Below are 24,777 nucleotides of genomic sequence, written 5' to 3' on the forward strand. Positions count from 1 at the left end.
CCCATTTCCCCCCTGTAGAAACGGACGATGAGTAATGATTGAAAGTTGTTTTCATTTAACAACAATTGTTATTAAACCAGGTTTATTATTGTGACTTAAGTTGATGTCCCAGGGACAGTTAGTGAAGAGCATTGCTCAATTCAAACCCGAGTCGTGTTAAGAGATACGGAAGCAATGGTTAACATTGAGCCATTTATTCACCTCAATACTCACTCCCATTAATAGAAGTATAGCCTTTATTATAATTGTAATATTACCATACTATTTGGATTATACAACCCAGAATGAAGGGTTTGAAGTTATGAAGTGTCTTGTTTTTTTTCTCTCTCTCTGTGTTGATTTCCCTTACTTTAATAGGAGTATCGAATATTTTGATATAGAAGTTAAAAATGTAAATGTTTACATTGAAATGTAATGATTATTATCACACAAGTGATGATTAGGTGCGGCAGGGTAGCCTAGTGGTTAGAGCGTTGGACTAGTAACCGAAAGGTTGCAAGTTCAAATCCCTGAGCTGACAAGGTACAAATCTGTTCCCAGGCCGTCATTGAAAATAAGAATTTGCTCTTAACTGCCTAGTTAAATAAAGGTCAAATGAAGGTTATGAAGTGTCTGGGTTTGAAGTGTTTACATTAGCTGTCAATAGCAGGGATTTGAACTTGCAACCTAGAAAAATCTAAATGTTTACATTAAAATGTAATGATTATTATCACACAAGTGATGAGGATGGAATGCGAATTACATTTTATACTTGTGCTTTTCTATTTACTAATTTCTATGTTCATGCAAGTGACTGGCTGAACGAATCCTCACTATCATTAACTGCAATTTGGCATCATTTGAGAATGAAAGATCTGTTTCAAGACCTCAGCTTAGAGAGAAGAACCCTTGTGAGGTATCGGTCTGTCACATGTTTTGAACCAGTGTTGGTCGGGTCACATTAAAGAAACAAAATGGTAATGATGAATTATGCAAATATAACTTGTGTGTGTGTGTGTGTGTGTGTGTGTATAGCCGTTTTTAGGACAACTGCCGGGACTGACCCGGCAGAGCTCCCGATTGACGTGTACTATGGTGCACTGAGTTGGATGGAACCTCTCCAGTGAGCTGGCAATAAAGATTCATTTAAGATTGAATTTGAGTCTCCCTGTGGAAGACTTTCCACAACATCAGCATTAACCAGGTTGGCAGAAATGTATTCAAGTTTAATGCCTACCAAATATCAATAGCTGTCATCAAAATATCACTTAGGCTAAAAAGGATGCAGTGACGTCTACCTGAAACACATCTCGTGTCATTTTTTCTATTTCAGTAGGCTATAACCATATTTGCACAGGTGGGGTCAGTTCCATGAAGCAACTCCTACATTGACTGGTAGAACTTACTCACTCACGGAGAACTCATTAACGGCTGCTGCAGAAGTTCAACAGATTTGCAAAAAAACAAACTCGTTTCACATTCTTTTTTTTTTTTTGTCTAGACAAGAGACGTGGCGTGTTTATTGAGAATACACACAACATGACTAGATGTAACAGAGACTGTTAACACTGCAGTGGGGAATGTGTTGCTGTCATGTTAAGTGTAGGACTCCAACAGTGTTGGAATGTAAGGTGGCAAAGCATGTTTAGCCTTTTAATATTCCTCTCCCTCCTCATCCTCTTCTCCCACGCTGTCAGTGCCCACCTCTTCATAGTCCTTCTCCAGGGCTGCCATGTCTTCTCTGGCCTCTGAGAACTCTCCCTCCTCCATGCCCTCACCAACGTACCAGTGCACAAAGGCTCTCTTGGCATACATCAGATCAAACTTGTGGTCCAGACGGGCCCAGGCCTCAGCGATGGCTGTGGTGTTACTCAGCATGCACACAGCCCTCTGGACCTTGGCCAGGTCTCCTCCAGGAACCACCGTAGGGGGCTGGTAGTTGATACCCACCTTGAAGCCAGTGGGACACCAGTCCACAAACTGGATGCTCCTCTTGGTTTTGATGGCAGCGATGGCAGAGTTGACATCTTTGGGAACAACGTCACCACGGTACAGGAGACAGCAGGCCATGTATTTGCCGTGACGAGGGTCACACTTCACCATCTGATTGGCCGGCTCAAAGCAGGCGTTGGTGATGTCAGCGACTGACAGCTGCTCATGATAGGCCTTCTCAGCAGAGATGACTGGGGCATATGTGGCCAGAGGGAAGTGGATACGGGGGTAGGGCACCAAGTTGGTCTGGAACTCTGTCAGATCAACATTCAGGGCTCCATCGAAACGCAGGGAGGCAGTGATGGAGGAGACGATCTGACCAATGAGCCTGTTGAGGTTGGTGTATGAGGGACGCTCAATGTCAAGGTTCCTACGGCAGATGTCATAGATGGCCTCATTGTCCACCATGAAGGCACAGTCAGAGTGCTCCAGGGTGGTGTGAGTGGTCAGGATGGAGTTGTAGGGCTCCACCACAGCCGTGGACACCTGGGGAGCTGGGTAAACGGCAAACTCAAGCTTAGACTTCTTTCCGTAGTCAACAGACAGACGTTCCATCAGCAGGGAGGTGAAACCAGAACCGGTGCCTCCTCCGAAGCTGTGGAAGATGAGGAACCCCTGGAGACCTGTACACTGGTCAGCCTGAATGGAGAAATGGTACAATAACATTGTTAGATGTTATCTTATGTTATAGCAGTAAGAAGATAATGGAGAACCTGTTTCCATGTTCTACCTAGAATCATAAAGGGTTCTTCGGCTTGTCCCTGTAAGATAACCCTTTATGGTTCCAGGTAGAACTTTTTGACCATTTTAAAATGCTTTCTTCCATAGAGAAGGTTTCTGAAGAACGTTCTAGAATGAAAAGAGGCCTGTTTCAGAATGACGACTCACCAGTTTGCGTGTCCTGTCCAGCACAATGTCAATGATCTCCTTGCCAATGGTGTAGTGACCGCGGGCGTAGTTGTTGGCAGCATCTTCTTTACCAGTGATCAGCTGCTCAGGGTGGAACAACTGACGATAGATACCTGTCCTCACCTCATCTGAAAGACAAAGGTAGATTTAGAATATCCTAATAGTTTGAATATGAGGAATATCTTGGGACAGAATATCAAATCATTCAAAGCTTGTAAACCATAATCCAATAGGAAATCTCCAGGATTTCAGGAGTCTCATCTTACCGATGACAGTGGGCTCCAGATCTACGAAGATGGCACGGGGGACATGCTTTCCGGCTCCGGTCTCACTGAAGAAGGTGTTGAAGGAGTCGTCTCCACCTCCACGAGTCTTGTCACTGGGCATCTGTCCGTCCGGCTGGATCCCATGCTCCAGGCAGTACAGCTCCCAACAGGCGTTACCCATCTGGACTCCGGCTTGGCCCACATGCATGGAAATACACTCACGCTGAAAGAGAGAAGGTACACGACATCAACTACATGGAAACTTGAATCAAAATAGTGATGTGCACTTGTATTGTAGGTTTAAAGCTGTTTCAGAGTATAAATGAGTAAACTAACATAACATGTATATTTTTAAGATACTGCTAAAGACAACCTTGCTTTCACCATCTCACTTTTATTGTCCTTATTTATTTTAATCTCCATCTATGTAGCATCTATCTATCTATCTATCTATCTATGAAAGTAATATAAATGTCCTCATGGGAAAGGCCGGGATTTGACTGAACGGTGAATTCAGTATGGCCACCCATTTAACAAAAGGGACATTTAAGCAAATTGATTGGCTAGGCTATTCTGCTGTGCCACCATCTTGCAAATCCTCTATCTGCCGTTTAACCACAGATCGTCATGCATGACCCTGTATCTTTAAGAGCAGAGAACCAGGGTGAAAAGGGAGTGCCTCGTTGCCCCCCCTCCTCCCGCCATTCGGGCCAGCTGCCCACCCATTGCAGTGTAAAACAGCGATAGCTACATAAAATGGCAACCATCTCAGACTGCCCCTCCCTGTTCTCCTTTGTGCCTCCTCATGTCGCATAGAACCCCCCCCCCCCCCCCCCCCATGTAAAAATCAGCAATTCATGTCTTTGCCCTGAAGCGAAGAGGTGTTCCATCTACACAGACGGTCATTGTTATTCCTACTTGGAACACCGACATCTAACCCACATTTGATGTATGACTACAGATGATTCTGTCACAATAAAACAATTAAATAATAATAATTTGACCTAAATTACATGTATCATTATATCAGTTGAATACATAACATTTTTCATATCGCCATATGAAAAAGAGGAAACGCATGTAATCAGTTGATAATATCATAAGGGCGGGAATCAACGCAATTGCGCATTAGGTTGGGTGAGCCTACCAAGCGGATATGTACTTACTGCATTCGTTTTGACTCAAACAGTCCGTTAGAAATACTATCTAGTACGATTAGTACACAGTATGTCGTTTTTTTAGAGCAGTAGCAAATAGTTTTCGGACCATGGTCTTTATGTACAGAATCCATCGTCCACATGCTTTTCAGATTGATCTAATCATATACATTTTTTTTAATACGAATACCATGTGAAATAAAGATTATTTTATTATCTACATCAGCAGTCAGTACTCACCATTTTGTCTGGTTTTCTTTTCCTTCACAGGCTGACGTTGAGGATTCAGAAGAGAAGGCAGAACTGCAGAAGAAAGGAAGAGGTGGGGGTTTTATAGACCGGGAAGCAGACAGACCGGCAGGAAGCGACAGCGGTCTGCTTGGCGGGAGAGACTGTTGGTGGGTCATTCTAGCATTTAGGAAAAATCCTTTAGAATCTTTTTTTTTAATTTAAATGTATTTGAGTACATCTTCCCATCCTAAATCAACTACTATGGCAGTTGAATTTCTTAACATAATTTGTACCATTTTGAAGGGCACGAGATGCTCAAATCTACGGTCCATTAACCCTTTTTAAAAAGTATTTACTAAAATGATGTATAAAATATTTTGCTCACAATGTTATTTACCTTCATTTAAATTGACTAACACCAAGTGGCACCACATGACATACTAAAAGGGTGTGATTAGCTAAGAATTTTCTCTAATATTGACCCCTCACCAATAACAGTTTGCCTCTGGAGGAAATGCTCAAGGATCTTGTATATCTTTGTAATTAGGGATTTAAGGCAGTACAAAACATTGACATAAAAGTGAGGAGCAGACATTATGCTAGTAAATAGGTATTTTTAATCACCTTCTTTGTTGTTATTGATATTTACAATATCAAATAAGTTGATTCACTATCATTCAACATGATATATTGATTTCTCTAAAACCACAGAACATGCCACTTCAACTCTACACATCAGTACTAGAACAAGCCAATTTGCTTACTCTAAGTTCTTGCGTATGTTTAAAATGCCTAAACATAACATTGTGCAGTATAAAGGACTTGCATTATGTTTTATCATTGATGAACAGTTCAATATGAACAAAAACATGTATAATGAATAACTATTTGTCATTTTAAAGTGTTTTTCATGGTTGCAAAGGCAAGGAATGCAAATGACACCACATTCAAGAACAACCCCTGGTATGAAAATAACAAGGAAGTCCCTCCCTCTTCTCACAGAGAGGCTGACTGGCTGACTCTCTCTCTCTCTACGCAGATACAAATTTGGGGTATTGAGCTGTGGGATAGCATAGTCAGTGCTCTCCGGGATCCTTGGGACGTTCCTACCCTTATATCAACCATTTTAACTTAAATTGGGTAGCAGCTCCTCTTCCTGGGGTCCAAACACATTAATAAGGTACTTACATATAAAACTGAAAAATAAAACAGTACATCATATAACATCACTACACCACTACATATCTACAATACAAAATGTTTAATACCACAATACAACAATATTACAATATACAGAGCATTCAGAAAGTATTCAGACCCCTGGACTTTTTCCACATTTTGTTACGTTACAGCCTTATTCTAAAATTGATTAAATTGTTTTTTTCTCTCTCACCAATCTACACACAATACCCCATAATGATATCACATTACCCCATAATGATATCACAATACTCCATAATGATATCACAATACTCCATAATGATATCACAATACCCCATAATGATATCACAATACCCCATAATGATATCACAATACCCCATAATAACAATGCAAATACGGTTGTTTTTTTAAATGACATTTTTGCAATTTTAATTCAAAATAAAAAACTGAAATATCATATTTCCATAAGTATTCAGACCCTTTACCCTGTACTTTATTGAAGAACCTTTGGTAGTGATTACAGCCTCGAGTCTTCTTGGGTATGATGCTACAAGCTTGGCACACCTGATTTGGGGAGTTTCTCCCATTCTTCTCTGCAGATCCTCTCCAGCTCTGTCAGGTTGGATGAGGAACATTGCTGCCCGCCCCTCTTTCCACCCCCCAACCCCTTCTCCCACCCCCCAACCCCCATTCTCCCCACCCCCAACCCCTTCTCCTACCCCCCAACCCCTTCTCCCCCCCCCCCCCCCTCCCCCCCCCAACCCCTTCTTCCCCATTCATTTCCCCATAGAGGAGGTACTACATCGGGTGTGGTCATTTCCCCATAGAGAAGGTACTACATCGGGTGTGGTCATTTCCCCATTCATTTCCCCATAGGGAAGGTACTACATCGGGTGTGGTCATTTCCCCATTCATTTCCCCATAGAGAAGGTACTACATCGGGTGGGGTCATTTCCCCATTAATTTCCCCATAGAGAAGGTACTACATCGGGTGTGGTCATTTCCCCATTCATTTCCCCATTCATTTCCCCATAGAGAAGGTACTACATCGGGTGTGGTCATTTCCCCATAGAGGAGGTACTACATCGGGTGTGGTCATTTCCCCATAGAGGAGGTACTACATCGGGTGTGGTAATTTCCCCATAGAGAAGGTACTACATCGGGTGTGGTCATTTCCCCATAGAGAAGGTACTACATCGGGTGTGGTCATTTCCCCATTCATTTCCCCATAGGGAAGGTACTACATCGGGTGTGGTCATTTCCCCATAGAGAAGGTACTACATCGGGTGTGGTCATTTCCCCATTCATTTCCCCATAGAGAAGGTACTACATCGGGTGTGGTCATTTCCCCATTCATTTCCCCATTCATTTCCCCATAGAGAAGGTACTGCATCGGGTGTGGTCATTTCCCCATAGAGGAGGTACTACATCGGGTGTGGTCATTTCCCCATAGAGGAGGTACTACATTGGGTGTGGTAATTTCCCCATAGAGAAGGTACTACATCGGGTGTGGTCATTTCCCCATAGAGGAGGTACTACATCGGGTGTGGTAATTTCCCCATAGAGAAGGTTCTACATCGGGTGTGGTCATTTCCCCATAGAGAAGGTACTACATCGGGTGTGGTCATTTCCCCATAGAGGAGGTACTACATCAGGTGTGGTCATTTCCCCATAGAGAAGGTACTACATCGGGTGTGGTCATTTCCCCATAGAGGAGGTACTACATCATGTGTGGTCATTTCCCCATAGAGAAGGTACTACATCGGGTGTGGTAATTTCCCCATTCATTTCCCCATAGGGAAGGTACTACATCGGGTGTGGTCATTTCCCCATTCATTTCCTCATAGAGAAGGTACTACATCGGGTGTGGTCATTTCCCCATAGAGAAGGTACTACATCGGGTGTGGTCATTTCCCCATTCATTTCCCGAAAGGGAAGGTACTACATCGGGTGTGGTCATTTCTCCATTCATTTCCCCATTAATTTCCCCATAGAGAAGGTACTACATCGGGTGTGGTCATTTCTCCATTCATTTCCCCATTCATTTCCCCATAGAGAAGGTACTACATCGGGTGTGGTCATTTTCCATTCATTTCCCCATAGAGAAGGTACTACATCGGGTGTGGTCATTTCCCCATAGAGGAGGTACTACATCAGGTGTGGTCATTTCCCCATAGAGAAGGTACTACATCGGGTGTGGTCATTTCCCCATAGAGGAGGTACTACATCAGGTGTGGTCATTTCCCCATAGAGAAGGTACTACATCGGGTGTGGTAATTTCCCCATTCATTTCCCCATAGGGAAGGTACTACATCGGGTGTGGTCATTTCCCCATTCATTTCCCCATAGGGAAGGTACTACATCGGGTGTGGTCATTTCTCCATTCATTTCCCCATTAATTTCCCCATAGAGAAGGTACTACATCGGGTGTGGTCATTTCTCCATTAATTTCCCCATTAATTTCCCCATAGAGAAGGTACTACATCGGGTGTGGTCATTTCCCCATTAATTTCCCCATAGAGAAGGTACTACATCGGGTGTGGTCATTTCCCCATTCATTTCCCCATAGAGAAGGTACTACATCGGGTGTGGTCATTTCCCCATTCATTTCCCCATAGAGAAGGTACTACATCGGGTGTGGTCTGTGAGGCGTTTGACATTTCCCACCTGTCAGATACTCCTCACTGTTTAATTGACTGATTCAACACCCAATATACAAGTTACCCTAAATAACAGCTCTCTTTCAAGACAAGATTAAAAAGAAAATGAATTATTTATTTCTCATTTGCCAAATACATTGTATAACAGGGCACATTTTCTATGGAAATTACAAGACGCATCCTGATTCTAAATCATAAGAAAATTTGTTTTGTGGGGTTAACTTTCAAAATGGTAGGTTGATAGTAGTCAGGGATAGGTTGAAATTATGAAACTAGAATGGTGTAGGGAAGAGGGGTTGTCTAGGGAAGAAGGATGGGGGAGGGGAGCGAGGTGGGGGAGAGAAGGAGGGTGGGTCAGGGGAAAGGAGGGGCTGTACCCTGCCCTGAACCTTAGCCACTGTCACTGTCACTAGCTGGCTACCAACCCTGCACCTTAGAGGCTGATGCCTATGTAGATACTGGTCACTTTAATAATGGAATCACTGGTCACTTTAATGTTTACATACTGCTTAACTCATTTCAGATGTATATACTGTATTCTAGTCAATGCCACGCCAACATTGCTCATCCTAATATTTCTATATTTCTTAATTCCATTCGTTTACTTTTAGATGTGTGTATTGTTGTGAAATGTTAGAAACTACTACACTGTTGGAGCTAGGAACACAAGCATTTAGCTACACCCGCAATAACATCAGCTAAATATTTATGTGCGACCAATACAATTTGATTTGAGTGTGAGAGGGATGGAAGAGGGAGGGGAGATCGAGGGGGGAGAGAGGGGAAGATAGGGGTGGGGGAAGGGAAATATGGGCGTGGGGGAGAGGAGAGGAGACACCACCCGGGCTATAAAAGCTAAATTAGGTCACCAGATAATGGAACTAACTTTAGTTAAAAAGGCCTTTGAAGATTCGGAGAAAACGTGCAGAAGCTTTGAACCTTTAGCTGTCGCAAGGAGGGTTCCAGAAATCTCGACCCGAAGCCTCTACCTTTAAAGGAAACATCCACTCATTCCTATAGTTTACAGTGTTACAGAACAATATATATTTGTGTGAACAAAGAAATGATTTGTTATATAATGCGGGTGGTAGCAACATGTGAAAATCGATATGGAAATCTGTTGCAGCTCGTGTCGACTACAAAAACCCACAATGCAATGCTCTCTCTATGGCCTGCGCGCAAGCAAGCGCAACACAATAATACCGAACTGAATATCAGTGTGAAGTACCCAGTTAGCTGTAAAATCGCCTAAGCAAACTGCACTATCAATTTAGGAGCGTACAATCTCACCATGTTCAACCTGCAGATCGATGTGCCTCACAGAGTGGAGTCTGAAATTCGCAATGGCACCCTGGACTGGAGAAGCAGACAAATAGGATAAACGTGTTAGACCCTCTGTTAAATTAAATTGCACATTTCTCAAGGTAGGAATATCGCAAAAAAAATACGATCAATGACTCATTCGAGAGAAGACAACCTCCCGCGTTATGACATCGACCGGTATTGAAATCTCACGTGTATGATAGACGTTTTCGTGATCTACAATTGTCCCTATTAGTGTAACGAGAGCGGCTTTATCGCAACGCTACGTCATAACGAGCGAATTTCTGCCTGCTTGAACCGCAATAGCTCAGATTCACATGAAATGACCCAGGGAATCGATCATCGCTCAGAGATGCACACAAAAACAATATAAATATTCAAAAATGGGTGAATCTTTTAGTGCTCCCTCCTCTTCATAATCCTTCCCCGTGTCTTCTCTGGCCTCAGAGAACTCTCCCTCCTCCACGCCCTTTCCCACATACCAGTTGACATTTGTCACTGTCGCACTACGACAAAATGTTTTAGGGAAGGTACAACATAGGGGAGGGAGGGTGTGGTTTGTGAGATGTTTGACACAGCCCGCCTGTCAGACACGGGTTTGTTTTTTTTCACTCCTCGCTAGTTGCTTGACTGATATAACTCCCAATATATGTTACCCTAAATAACAGTTCTCTTTCAAGAAAATACAACAATAAAATAATGAATTATTTATTTCTCATTCGCCAAATACATTGTATAACAGACGTTATTATAACAGCACAGTTCTATGGAAATTACAAGACGCCGTTTACAAGACGCCGTTGGCGTCATGATTCTAAATCATAACCAAATGAGTTTAGTGGGGAACCTTAAAATGGTAGGCTGATAGTAGTCAGGGATAGGTTGAAATTATGAAACTAGTGTGGTGTAGGGAAGATGGGTGGGGGAGGGGAGAGAGGTCAGTGAGGTGTGAGGGAGGGAGGAAGGGGAGGAGAGAGTGGTGGGTGGAGAGGGGTGGGGGAGGGGACAGGGCTGATGGAGAGTGTGGGTGGGGGATAGGAGGGGAGAGAGGGTGGGGGAAGGGATTAGTGGATTCGTCGATTTCAGCCACACCTTTTGCTGACAGGTGAATAAAAGCACACAGCCATGCAATCTCCATAGACAAACATTGGCAGTAGAATGGCCAAACTGAAGAGCTCAGTGACTTTAAACGTGGCACCGTCATAGGATGCCAGCTTTCCAACAAGTCAGTTCGTCAAATATCTACCCTGCTAGAGCTGCCCTGGTCAACTATAAGGGCTGTTATTGGGAAGTGAAAATGTATAGGAGCAACAACGGCTCAGCCGCAAAGTGGTAAGCCACACAAGTTCACAGAACAGGGCTGCCGAATGCTGAAGTGCGTATTGCGTAAAAATCGCCTGTCCACGGTTGCAACAATCACAGCAAAATAACTGTTAGTCGGGAGCTTCATAAAATGGGTTGAAGTGGCTGGAGTGGTGTAAAGCTCGCCGCCATTGGATTCTGGAGCAGTGGAAACACGTTCTCTGGAGTGATGAATCACGCTTCACCATCTGGCAGTCTGACGGACAAATCTGGGTTTGGCGGCTGCCAGGAGAACGTTACTTTCCCCAATGCATAGTGCCAACTGTAAAGTTTGGTGGAAGAGGAATAATGGTCTGGGGCTGTTTTTTATGGTTCTGGCTAGGCCCCTTAGTCCAGTGAAGTGAAATCTTAACGCTTCAGCATACAATGTGATTCTAGATGTCATTGTATGCTGTGCTTCCAACTTTGTGGCAACAATTTGGGGAAGGCCCTTTCCTGTTTCAGCATGATGTTGCGAGATCGGTGTGGAAGAACTTGACAGGCCTACACAAAGCCCTGACCTCAACCCCATTGAACACCTTTGGAAAGGGAAAGTGGGATACCCAAGTCAGTTGTACAACTGAATGCCTTCAACTGAAATGTGTCTTCCGCGTTTAACCCAACCACTCTGAATCAGAGAGGAATTAATTGGAACGCTGACAGCGACAGGTCAGGGCTTTGTGTAGGCCCAAGATGATTTTGGAATGAGATGTTCGACGAGCAGGTGTCCACACATTTTTGGTCATGAGGTGTAGCTTTATAGGAGGCAGGTAACAGCAGGTTCTGTGGCAAGAAAAAGTATGTGAACCCTTTGGAATGACCTGGATTTCTGCATATATTGGTCATAAAATCTGATCTGATCTTCATCTAAATCACAACAACAGACAAACACAGTCTGCTTAAACTAATAACACACAAACAATTATACGTTTTCATGTCTTTATTGAACACACCATGTAAACATTCACAGTGCAGGGTGGGAAAAGTATGTGAACCCCTGGATTTAATAACTGGTTGACCCTCCTTGGTCATAAGTAATGCACTGTATAGTGAATAGGATACCATTTAAAACACAGCTAGTGCTCTGTACTGGACATAAGTAGAGAGTATCAGACTCATCATCATCACCACCATCAGCATCATCATCTTCAACACCATCATCACCATCATCCTCATCATCACCATCTGATCCATAAAAGAGGTAAAACTGCTGTGCTCTGAGTAATAACACGTATTGTAGTATGTTGAATTCGTGAGATCATGTTATTGAGCATTTCTAGTGGGGGGTTTCTTTTCACGAAAATGTGTCCAGCGCAGAAAGAAAAGCCTGTATCAAATGTGTTCATGAGGCTTAAGGGCTGAATCACACGTTTGCATTATGTAGAACTGTGTGTCAATGTGTGTTATGTTTTTAGGTTTTCATTCATCTTGTCACCCAGAACCAAGATGGTCACGAGATACTTGTTCATCTTGTCACCCAGAACCAAGATGGTCACGAGATACTTGTTCATCTTGTCACCCAGAACCAAGATGGTCACGAGATACTTGTTCATCTTGTCACCCAGAAGCAAGATGGTCACGAGATACTTGTTCATCTTGTCACCCAGAACCAAAATGGTCACGAGATACTTGTTCATCTTGTCACCCAGAACCAAGATGGTCACAAGATACTTGTTCATCTTGTCACCTAGAACCAAGATGGTCACGAGATACTTGTTCATCTTGTCACCCAGAACCAAGATGGTCACGAGATACTTGTTCATCTTGTCACCCAGAACCAAAATGGTCACGAGATACTTGTTCATCTTGTCACCCAGAACCAAGATGGTCACGAGATACTTGTTCATCTTGTCACCCAGAACCAAAATGGTCACGAGATACTTGTTCATCTTGTCACCTTGAACCAAGATGGTCACGAGATACTTGTTCATCTTGTCACCCAGAACCAAGATGGTCACAATATACTTGTTCATCTTGTCACCTTGAACCAAGATGGTCACGAGATACTTGTTCATCTTGTCACCCAGAACCAAAATGGTCACGAGATACTTGTTCATCTTGTCACCCAGAACCAAGATGGTCACGAGATACTTGTTCATCTTGTCACCCAGAACCAAAATGGTCACGAGATACTTGTTCATCTTGTCACCTTGAACCAAGATGGTCACGAGATACTTGTTCATCTTGTCACCCAGAACCAAGATGGTCACAATATACTTGTTCATCTTGTCACCTTGAACCAAGATGGTCACGAGATACTTGTTCATCTTGTCACCCAGAACCAAAATGGTCACGAGATACTTGTTCATCTTGTCACCCTGAACCAAGATGGTCACGAGATACTTGTTCATCTTGTCACCCAGAACCAAGATGGTCACGAGATACTTGTTCATCTTGTCACCCAGAACCAAGATGGTCACGAGATACTTGTTCATCTTGTCACCCAGAACCAAGATGGTCACGAGATACTTGTTCATCTTGTCACCCAGAACCAAGATGGTCACGAGATACTTGTTCATCTTGTCACCCAGAACCAAGATGGTCACGAGATACTTGTTCATCTTGTCACCCAGAACCAAGATGGTCACGACATACTTGTTCATCTTGTCACCCAGAACCAAGATGGTCACGAGATACTTGTTCATATTGTCACCCAGAACCAAGATGGTCACGAGATACTTGTGCATCTTGTCACCCAGAACCAAGATGGTCACGAGATACTTGTTCATCTTGTCACCCAGAACCAAGATGGTCACGAGATACTTGTTCATCTTGTCACCCAGAACCAAGATGGTCACGAGATACTTGTTCATCTTGTCACCCAGAACCAAGATGGTCACAAGATACTTGTTCATCTTGTCACCCAGAACCAAGATGGTCACGAGATACTTGTTCATCTTGTCACCCAGAACCAAGATGGTCACGAGATACTTGTTCATCTTGTCACCCTGAACCAAGATGGTCACGAGATACTTGTTCATCTTGTCACCCAGAACCAAGATGGTCACGAGATACTTGTTCATCTTGTCACCCAGAACCAAGATGGTCACGAGATACTTGTTCATCTTGTCACCCAGAAGCAAGATGGTCACGAGATACTTGTTCATCTTGTCACCCAGAACCAAAATGGTCACGAGATACTTGTTCATCTTGTCACCCAGAACCAAGATGGTCACAAGATACTTGTTCATCTTGTCACCTAGAACCAAGATGGTCACGAGATACTTGTTCATCTTGTCACCCAGAACCAAGATGGTCACGAGATACTTGTTCATCTTGTCACCCAGAACCAAAATGGTCACGAGATACTTGTTCATCTTGTCACCCAGAACCAAGATGGTCACGAGATACTTGTTCATCTTGTCACCCAGAACCAAAATGGTCACGAGATACTTGTTCATCTTGTCACCTTGAACCAAGATGGTCACGAGATACTTGTTCATCTTGTCACCCAGAACCAAGATGGTCACAATATACTTGTTCATCTTGTCACCTTGAACCAAGATGGTCACGAGATACTTGTTCATCTTGTCACCCAGAACCAAAATGGTCACGAGATACTTGTTCATCTTGTCACCCTGAACCAAGATGGTCACGAGATACTTGTTCATCTTGTCACCCAGAACCAAGATGGTCACGAGATACTTGTTCATCTTGTCACCCAGAACCAAGATGGTCACGAGATACTTGTTCATCTTGTCACCCAGAACCAAGATGGTCACGAGATACTTGTTCATCTTGTCACCCAGAACCAAGATGGTCACGAGATACTTGTTCATCTTGTCACCCAGAACCAAGATGGTCACGAGATACTTGTTCATCTTGTCACCCAGAACCAAGATGGTCACGACATACTTGTTCATCTTGTCACCCAGAACCAAGATGGTCACGAGATACTTGTTCATATTGTCACCCAGAACCAAGATGGTCACGAGATACTTGTGCATCTTGTCACCCAGAACCAAGATGGTCACGAGATACTTGTTCATCTTGTCACCCAGAACCAAGATGGTCACGAGATACTTGTTCATCTTGTCACCCAGAACCAAGATGGTCACGAGATACTTGTTCATCTTGTCACCCAGAACCAAGATGGTCACAAGATACTTGTTCATCTTGTCACCCAGAACCAAGATGGTCACGAGATACTTGTTCATCTTGTCACCCAGAACCAAGATGGTCACGAGATACTTGTTCATCTTGTCACCCAGAACCAAGATGGTCACGAGATACTTGTTCATCTTGTCACCCAGAACCAAGATGGTCACGAGATACTTGTTCATCTTGTCACCCAGAACCAAGATGGTCACGGGATACTTGTTTATCTTTTAACAGTGTTGTTCATTGCAGAAAACGTCAACATGTGAACTATAGCCTGTGGACTTAATTCATGCTTTTTTTAAACAGAATATTATTGAAACACCGTTCTAGTGAAACATTTTGATTTACTTGATCTTATAAAGCATTACAATGACTGGTCTCACGCTTTGACTACAGGGACACATTGAGAGAGAGAGAGAGAGAGAGACCCACAGGCTGCCGAATACAATGTATGAAGGACCAGTTTCTGTCTTACTAAAGATTCTTATGTCCTTTGGAGAGGAAAGTAACAGAACATATGCTACTTTGGTTCTGGGACCTCAATAGGTGTTAGTTACAGATAATTGAAAGGATGAAACACAATAGGTGCTCGGATTGACTTACCAAAACAACCTGCATAGCTAGAGCCTGAAGTACCGACATTAGATATTATCTCACTCTGTCTCTCTCTATATATCTCTCTCTTTATCTCTCTCTGTATCTCGCTCTATATATCTCTCTATCTCTCTCTATATCTCTCGCTGTATCTCTCTGTATCTCTCTCTATATCTCTCTCTATATCTCACTCTGTATCTCGCTCTGCATTGCCCCATGGTCATTATGAAGTCCAGTCCATTAACATGGTTACCACAATATCTGCTTTCAAGGACTTTAAAAACAAGCACGACAGCTTTACAGAACTCCCCAGATCTCAGACTTTATAACAGTGTTAGAAATATATGCAGAAATCAGATAAGATCCAGGATCTATTAGCTTACAGAAACGACCATAAATTAAAATGCATAATCATAGTAAGATAGGAGGTTATGCATCTATTAGTTTACAGAAACACCCATCAATTCCATTCAGCATACTGTATTTCATCCAAGATATTTAAGGAAATACAATATGTTGAATGCTGTTATATTGTGTTCACCTTTGTTTTCCCATGATTCTGCTGCTAGAAGGCCCCGCCCATAACTCACCAGAGATAAAACAATTTTGATACTGTAAACTTTATTCAAATTCTGTTGATTACAGCCAGACAATTCTTCACATGAAGTGCACTAAATCCGCTGGTAACCATATATAACTTGAGTAATGGCGTCATGCACCCCAACAATCTGAGGAGGGGGGGGCTTGTCTCTGTACTCTCTATGGGCATGACCGCTCTGCACTCGTGCACCATTAAAACAACCACTCTGTAGCAAATGCACAAATCTTTGCTTTCCCCTAATCTATTTTTTGAATTTAAAGCAAGAGTATTCCATAAACACATCCTCCTGAACACAACTCATTTGCATGTGTTGAATTATTCATGTGTTTTCATTCTTGCAGAAGAAAAAAAATGTGTTATCTTTGCTGTGACCTATTTGGTTGTCATTGGTGAGGAGGATCCAAAGTTTTTTTTTATTTTTTAATTTATAAACATAGTGGAGCTGCCATACAGACCTAATGAGTCACTGGGGACACATAGCCAATGAGATGGCTAGCTCGTCTGACAGGTCACAACCTGAAAGGCTAGATGACTTTGTCTGCTTCCTGAAGCTCACAAAGAACCATTCCGTACCAACAAACAAGCGCACGCCCAGTCAAACATGAGCTTTATTCTTCTCTCAGAAAATATATTTCAATACAAATGTAATATTTTTTTTGCTTCATTATTGAATTTAAAGCAACACATTGTGTTTTCCTAAAAAATAACTATCCAATTTATAATGCCTTGAGCTGTTAGTTATATATATTTTTTAATTTGACTTAACTAGGCAAGTCAGTTAAGAACAAATTCTTATTTACAATGACGGTCTACACTGGCCTACACCCAGACAATTGTGCGCCGCCCTATGGGACTCCCAATCACAGCCAATTGTGATACAGCCTGGATTCGAACCAGGGTGTCTGTAGTGACGCCTCAAAGCACTGAGATGCAGTGCTTTAGACCGCTGTGCCACTCGGTAGCCAGTATATAATTCAAACCAGATGACAAAAGGCTGCCGAGTGGTGTTAATAACGCATTCGTTCTGCATGCCACTGATGTGACGTGAACTCAGTGACACACAGGACAGGTGTCAAGTCTAACGTGTTCCACATTCCGCACCACTACTGTAGCACAAGGTTACAGTGCCATCTACTGGTTACCGATGAGAATATTAGAGCTGCAACGTGTCACTGCTTGGTGTATGTGATGTTTGCTAGGTGGAAATGTTAAGAGAAAATAGCCCATTCACATCAGAGTATAGAGGCTATAGGCAAATAATACGAGTATCTGAAACCAAGTTCGCTGCTGGAGAGGCTACTACCCATACATCTCAATTTGTAATCAGCATTAATGTACCAGTTCAGCAGAAATGTCTGCAAAGATTGAGCACAACCCCCCCCCCCCTAAAAAAAAAAATATATCGCTCCTAGGCTAAAAATGACGCAGCAAATTCTACCTGTGCCAGTAGCCTACGGTCGGACAATTTGCGCATTCTAATAAATTACACGACGGGAGGAGAGCTCCATTCCATGACGCCACTACATTGAATATAGCGTGATTAGCAGCTCCACCACACCGGGCACAACTTACTCACGGAGATCACTTTTTGACGGCCGCTACGAGAAGTCCAACATATTCCTCTGATATTATTTTCTCCGTTTAGCCAAGAGACTGATACTGCAAAAGCACAATGGTGAGTGTTTTTAATTTGGAATGCTAGTATTTCAGGTTCAACTACACATAAATGTTTTTTTTATTTTATGTTAGGCTTGCATTCTTGTTTTAACTGTCTGTTTTTATTCAACATATGTTTTCTTATCTTTTTTTTTTCTCCATTTCATTTGCAAAAACAATGCAATATCCTACAGCTTCTGTTCTATCGTCGTTTCTATACCACTGACCATTTTAACGCACGATGTTATTTTGTCTAACGGCACAGCTCCCATGCGCAGTGTTCATTCCTACCCAACCCCCGACAGACGGTTCTGGGGGTGCAGTGCAGTGCAGTTTGTGTGCAACTCTAAAGAACTACAGTGACGCATCGAAAATAAACCATTACTCTCACTGAAAGGAAGAATGTCATTTTGCATTCAGTGTAGCTAACATGTGAATTTACAATGTGAAATGCATTCATCATGATTATGCATTGAATCATTCTGTTCTGGGAAGATGTTTATTCAAACCCTTTAAAAAACATATCCAATTAGAACTGACCAAGAACAAACTGTAATTGCAGATATTAATTAGGATTAACTATACAGTAGTGTCAAATACTCTCCTACTATCTAGTCTTCTCTTACTAATGAAGAGAGTGAGTGGGTGAGTTAGGGTGTTTCTAATTTTTTCAGTCATGCTATCAATAACGAACGTGTTGCTTTGCAGGACAGGAATTGCAGCTTTGTGGTTGTTTTAGGGTGTGTTGAGAAATCTTAGCCTACAGGAGAATCTACAGACTGAATGGGTAAGATACAGAGTCTACAGACTGAATGGGTAAGACACAGAGTCTAGAGACTGAATGGGTAAGATACAGTCTAGAGACTGAATGGGTAAGATACAGAGTCTAGAGACTGAATGGGTAAGATACAGAGTCTACAGACGGAATGGGTAAGATACAGAGTCTACAGACGGAATGGGTAAGATACAGAGTCTACAGACGGAATGGGTAAGACACAGAGTCTACAGACGGAATGGGTAAGACACAGAGTCTACAGACGGAATGGGTAAGACACAGAGTCTAGACACTGAATGGGTAAGACACAGAGTCTACAGACTGAATGGTTACAGAATCTACAGGTAAAATCTACAGACAGAATAGTTAAGTTACAAAATCTACAGGCAGAATCTACAATGAGTACTTTATCTAGTATTTTAACTAGTACTTTAACTAGTACTTTAACTAATACTTGATCTAGTACTTTAACTAGTACTTTAACTAGTACTTTAACTAGTACTTCAAAGTTTGATAGAGCTGGGTTTCCATCTATGAAATGTCTAGCTGGATTGTGGTGGTGACTGCCTGGTGATCGTAGGAGTGAGTAAAAGTCAGGTTAATGAGACTGAGGGTTCCCCAGAAATAGCAGCCAGCTGGGACCCTGACCTGGCAAGTGTTGCCCAAACTTGGCGACCATCTCCCCCCCCCCCCCCAGTAGGCCCCTGTCCATCACTGTCTCCAGAGGGGGGGGGGGCAGCTAAAATGGGGCAGGTTTAAAAATAGTCTGTGACAAGGGCAGAGGGAATTATCACCAATCCCTAGAGGAGACAAGGAGTCATACTTTTAGGGCCAGTTTCCCAGACCAACATTACACCTCTCAATGGACTAAAAAGCATGCTCAGTTGTGGATCTCCATTGAAATAGCCTCTTAGTGCAGGACTAGGTTGAATCAGTATCTGTCTGGGAAAGTGATCTTTAGATGGTAGTGTGCCTGTGTGTGTGTCTGAATTAGGCCTATATAAACTGGGTGTATCAGGAGTCAAGGCCAATACATCACTGACTCATTGTCAGACATTATTTAGTGTTATCCTGCCGTGCTCTGTTCTGGTCTGTTCTCATAGATGATTGTAGAGGGTATTTTTAGTTTTCTGGCTTCAGCAGCTGCTGCTGAGGATGAGGCAGAGGCCTAGTTATCTCTCCTCGAGAAAATAATGGGTGTCTGAAATGGCAGCCTATCCCCTATATAGTGTCTGAAATGGCAGCCTATTCCCTATATAGTGTCTGAAATGGCAGCCTATCCCCTATATAGTGTCTGAAGTGGCAGCCTATCCCCTATATAGTGCACTACCTTATAGGCGCTGGTCAAAAGTAGTGCACAAAATAGGGAAAAGGTGCCATTTGTGACACAGCCATAGTTGCCCTGGATGAAACTGCAAGAGCTGAGCTAAAAGACTGACCTTGCCGTTTTGAAATGCAGTCAGAGAGAGGAGAGGATGGCAGTTATTTCAGTAAGTCCTTGGCTGGTCATTATCTCTGCAGCAGGCAGCCATTTCTGTCTCATTATTTTTGCAGCAGGCAGCCATTTCTGTCTCGACTCCTCCTCCTCTCCTGCTGCTGCTCATTATCTCTGCAGCAGGCAGCCATTTCCGTCTCGACTCCTCCTCCTCTCCTGCTGCTGGTCATTATCTCTGCAGCAGGCAGCCATTTCCGTCTCGACTCCTCTTGTTTGTCAAGGCTCAGAATGCCATAGGATACCGTGTGTCCCACATATACGGTGTGTTTGTACATAGTGCACTATTAGGGCGTACACACTGTGACTGACAGACTTACCCTGTCTTGTAATGAACCTGTCTGGCCACCTAGACATCAACAGATTCTGGCAGTTTGGACTCAGTCACCTTGTAAAGTAAACACTGCTACTATTGCAGTAATATCTTTCCATATATTTCTCATGCAACAAATAGATACTTACAGTACTTACAGTCTGTGTCATGGAAAAAGCAGGTGTTCTTTATGTTTTGTCCATTCAGTGTATCATAGTCATTTAAACACATGGTGTCACACAGTCGACACACATCTGAATTCTTGGACCTCTTAGACCACACTGTAATATCCTCCATGCTGTCAGGTGTTATCGCTGTCTATTTCATTCACATTGTCTCTTCTCCTTCTCTCCCCGTCTCTCTCCACAGCGTGAGTGTATCTCTGTTCACGTGGGCCAGGCTGGAGTCCAGATGGGCAACACCTGTTGGGAGCTGTACTGCCTGGAGCATGGGATCCAGCCGGACGGACAGATGCCCAGTGACAAGCCCACAGGTAACCTCGACGACTCCTTCACCACCTTCTTCAGCGCCACGGGCACCGGGAAGTACGTGCCACGCGCCATCTTCGTCGACCTGGAGCCCACCGTTATCGGTAAGTTGTTTGTCTTTTTACAGAAACTTTTATCCTTTTGAAAAACATTTCAACGTTTACGACGCCTCTACTGAAGCAAATCTCAGATGTGCCAGTGCATTCAGTTTCCAAATGTGTCCAGAACATCACCCACTGGTATCTGGTCTTCTCTCCATATAGAAAAATACTGTTTTCTCTTTCTCCAGATGAGGTGAGGACAGGCACCTATCGCCAGCTGTTCCACCCTGAGCAGCTCATCTCAGGCAAGGAGGATGCTGCTAACAACTACGCCCGCGGTCACTACACCATCGGCAAGGAGATCATTGACTCCGTCCTGGACAGGATCCGTAAACTGGTAAGAATGATTTAAAGAATGAATTGTTGACAATTATGAAAATTGGAGACATGATATGATAAACAAGAAGCTTTTCTCCCATAACCCCCGTAACCCATAACCCCCGTAACACCCATAACCCCCGTAACACCCATAACCCCCGTGACCCATAACCCCCGTAACACCCATAACCCCCGTAACACCCATAACCCCCGTAACACCCATAACCCCCGTAACCCATAACCCCCGTAACCCATAACCCCCGTAACCCATAACCCCCGTAACCCATAACCCCCGTAACACCCATAACCCCCGTAACCCATAACCCCCGTAACACCCATAACCCCCGTAACCCATAACCCCCGTAACCCATAACCCCCGTAACACCCATAACCCCCGTAACCCATAACCCCCGTAACCCTCGTAACCCATAACCCCCGTAACCCATAACCCCCGTAACACCCATAACCCTCGCAACCCATAACCCTCGTAACCCATAACCCTCGTAACCCATAACCCCCGTAACCCATAACCCCCGTAACACCCATAACCCTCGCAACCCGTAACCCCCGTAACCCTCGTAACCCATAACCCCCGTAACCCCTGTAACCCATAACCCCCGTAACCCATAACCCCTGTAACCCATAACCCCCGTAACACCCATAACCCCCTGCGTTATTCCCAATATCAATTGATAACGGTTGAACCATCCAAATCAAAAGGAGGAGAATAGACAGACTTGTGGTACACCGCTGTTGATGCTATAAATTATACTGAACTAAATTAGAAACGCAACATTTAAATTCAAATCAGTTAGGCCCTAATCTGTGGATTTCACATGACTGGGAATACAGATACCTTTTAAGTAGGGGGCGTGGATCAGAAAACCAGTCAATATCTGGTGTGATTTACCATTTACCTAATGCAGTGCGACACGTCTCCTTCGCACAGAGTCGATCAGGTTGTTGATTGGCCTGTGGAATGTTGTCCCACTCCTCTTCAATGGCTGTGCGATGTTGCTGGATATTGGCGGGAACTGGAACACGCAAGTACACGATCCAGAGCAACTCAAACATGCTCAATGGGTAACATGTCTGGTGAGTCTGCAGGCCATGGAAGAACTGGGACATTTTCAGCTTCCAGGAATTGTGTACAGATCCTTGGGACATGGGGCCGTGCTTTATCATGCTGAAACATGAGGTGATGGCGCCGGATGAATGGCACAACAATGGGCCTCAGGATCTCATCACGGTATCTCTGTGCATTCAAATTGCCATCGATAAAATGCAATTGTGCTCGTTGTCCGTAGCTTATGCTTGCCCATATCATAACCCCATGGGGCGTGGATTAATTATGTTGGCAAAGGAGAAATGCTCACTAACGGGGACGTAAACACATTTGTGAAAAACATTTGAGGGAAATAAGCTTCTTGTGTTTATGGAGCATTTCTGGGACGTTTTTATTTCAGCTCATGAAACCTGGGACCAACACTTTACATGTTGCGTTTTTATATTTTTGTTCAGTGTAATTGCCCCTAAATTCATTGTGTCTGATAATGCTGTGTTGATGTGCTGGTCTGATAGGCTGTGATGATGTCTCCCTCAGGCTGACCAGTGTACTGGTCTCCAAGGTTTCCTGGTTTTCCACAGCTTCGGAGGAGGCACCGGTTCTGGTTTCACCTCCCTGCTGATGGAACGTCTGTCTGTCGACTTTGGCAAGAAGTCTAAGCTGGAGTTTGCCATCTATCCAGCTCCCCAGGTGTCCACAGCTGTGGTGGAGCCCTACAACTCCATCCTGACCACTCACACCACCCTGGAGCACTCTGACTGTGCCTTCATGGTGGACAATGAGGCCATCTATGACATCTGCCGTAGGAACCTTGACATTGAGCGTCCCTCGTACACCAACCTCAACAGGCTGATCAGTCAGATCGTCTCCTCCATCACTGCCTCCCTGCGTTTCGATGGAGCCCTGAATGTTGATCTGACAGAGTTCCAGACCAACTTGGTGCCCTACCCCCGTATCCACTTCCCTCTGGCCACCTATGCCCCGGTCATCTCCGCTGAGAAGGCCTATCACGAGCAGCTGTCAGTGGCTGAGATCACCAATGCCTGCTTTGAACCGGCCAATCAGATGGTGAAATGTGACCCCCGTCATGGCAAATACATGGCCTGCTGTCTCCTGTACCGTGGTGACGTTGTTCCCAAGGATGTCAATGTGGCGATCGCTGCCATCAAAACCAAGAGGAGTATCCAGTTTGTGGACTGGTGTCCCACTGGCTTCAAGGTGGGTATCAACTACCAGCCCCCTACGGTGGTTCCTGGAGGAGACCTGGCCAAGGTCCAGAGGGCTGTGTGCATGCTGAGTAACACCACAGCCATCGCTGAGGCCTGGGCCCGTCTGGACCACAAGTTTGATCTGATGTATGCCAAGAGAGCCTTTGTGCACTGGTACGTTGGTGAGGGCATGGAGGAGGGAGAGTTCTCTGAGGCCAGAGAAGACATGGCAGCCCTGGAGAAGGACTATGAAGAGGTGGGCATCGACTCATTTGAGGAGGGGGAAGAAGGAGAAGAGTATTAAACAACGAATTTGCTGGTTTGGTTCCGGAACAAAATGAATGTTACAAGGTTAATTGCCAAATGAGTCCAAAGGGAGCAGTCAAATATTTTGGTTATTGTATCTTAATTATTAAACTGTATTTAATGCGTATGTCGTTCACACTGAGTTTAATATCCACATCATGAAATTCCACATCTTAGACAAATTTAGAAATGAAAAATTGCTGAAAAAGTTACCCCTTTTTCTTTGATTTGAAGAATACTGTTGCCTTGCCAATGTTTTCCTTTTTTTACTGAGTTATTCTAAATCAGTGTTTTATTAAACGCTGAAGCAGAAGTTGTACAGGAACATGCTAGTTTTTATAATGAGGCCCTCATCAATAATGTATAATGTCCAAGCTCAATAAAGTTATCCTCAAAATAAATCACTTTTTTTCTTCTTTATACCCTACTGCACCAAGACTTGACTAGATGTTAGTGTGTTTTACTGTAGCCAACAAGGATACTTTATGAATGAATACAGTAGGCTAAATGCTAATTAGCCCCTAGTATATTATCCAGTAGGCTAAATGCTAATTAGCCCCTAGTATATTATCCAGTAGGCTAAATGCTAATTAGCCCCTAGTATATTATCCAGTAGGCTAAATGCTAATTAGCCCCTAGTATATTATCCAGTAGGCTAAATGCTAATTAGCCCCTAGTATATTATCCAGTAGGCTAAATGCTAATTAGCCCCTAGTATATTATCCAGTAGGCTAAATGC

At 43.6% G+C, this 24,777-nt stretch overlaps 2 protein-coding genes across 4 annotated transcripts; one reads left to right on the forward strand and one right to left on the reverse strand.

Annotated features, from left to right (window-relative positions):
• Positions 1-314: 314 nt before the first annotated feature.
• Positions 315-20,381, reverse strand: LOC139380986 (tubulin alpha chain-like). Of its 3 annotated transcripts, XM_071124203.1 has the most exons (6): positions 17,892-17,978; positions 9,646-9,711; positions 4,544-4,606; positions 3,147-3,369; positions 2,860-3,008; positions 315-2,610 (listed from the first exon to the last, which is right to left on the reverse strand). In XM_071124203.1, exons 3-6 carry the CDS (start codon positions 4,544-4,546, stop codon positions 1,633-1,635), a joined length of 1,353 nt encoding a protein of 450 aa, XP_070980304.1. In that variant the 5' UTR covers positions 4,547-4,606; positions 9,646-9,711; positions 17,892-17,978; the 3' UTR covers positions 315-1,632. The 3 variants fall into 3 exon arrangements, with proteins under 3 accessions (XP_070980304.1, XP_070980306.1, XP_070980305.1); XM_071124205.1 differs by lacking the exons at positions 9,646-9,711; positions 17,892-17,978 and adding an exon at positions 20,186-20,381; XM_071124204.1 differs by lacking the exon at positions 9,646-9,711 and having other exon boundaries at positions 17,888-17,978.
• LOC139380988 (tubulin alpha chain-like) lies at positions 17,726-24,439 on the forward strand. The gene is made up of 4 exons (XM_071124206.1): positions 17,726-17,990; positions 20,921-21,143; positions 21,329-21,477; positions 23,062-24,439. Exons 1-4 carry the CDS (start codon positions 17,988-17,990, stop codon positions 24,034-24,036), a joined length of 1,350 nt encoding a protein of 449 aa, XP_070980307.1. The 5' UTR covers positions 17,726-17,987; the 3' UTR covers positions 24,037-24,439.
• Positions 24,440-24,777: the final 338 nt, after the last annotated feature.

This window comes from Oncorhynchus clarkii, chromosome 22, assembly GCF_045791955.1.
Source record: "Oncorhynchus clarkii lewisi isolate Uvic-CL-2024 chromosome 22, UVic_Ocla_1.0, whole genome shotgun sequence".
Taxonomy (NCBI): Eukaryota; Metazoa; Chordata; class Actinopteri; order Salmoniformes; family Salmonidae; genus Oncorhynchus; species Oncorhynchus clarkii.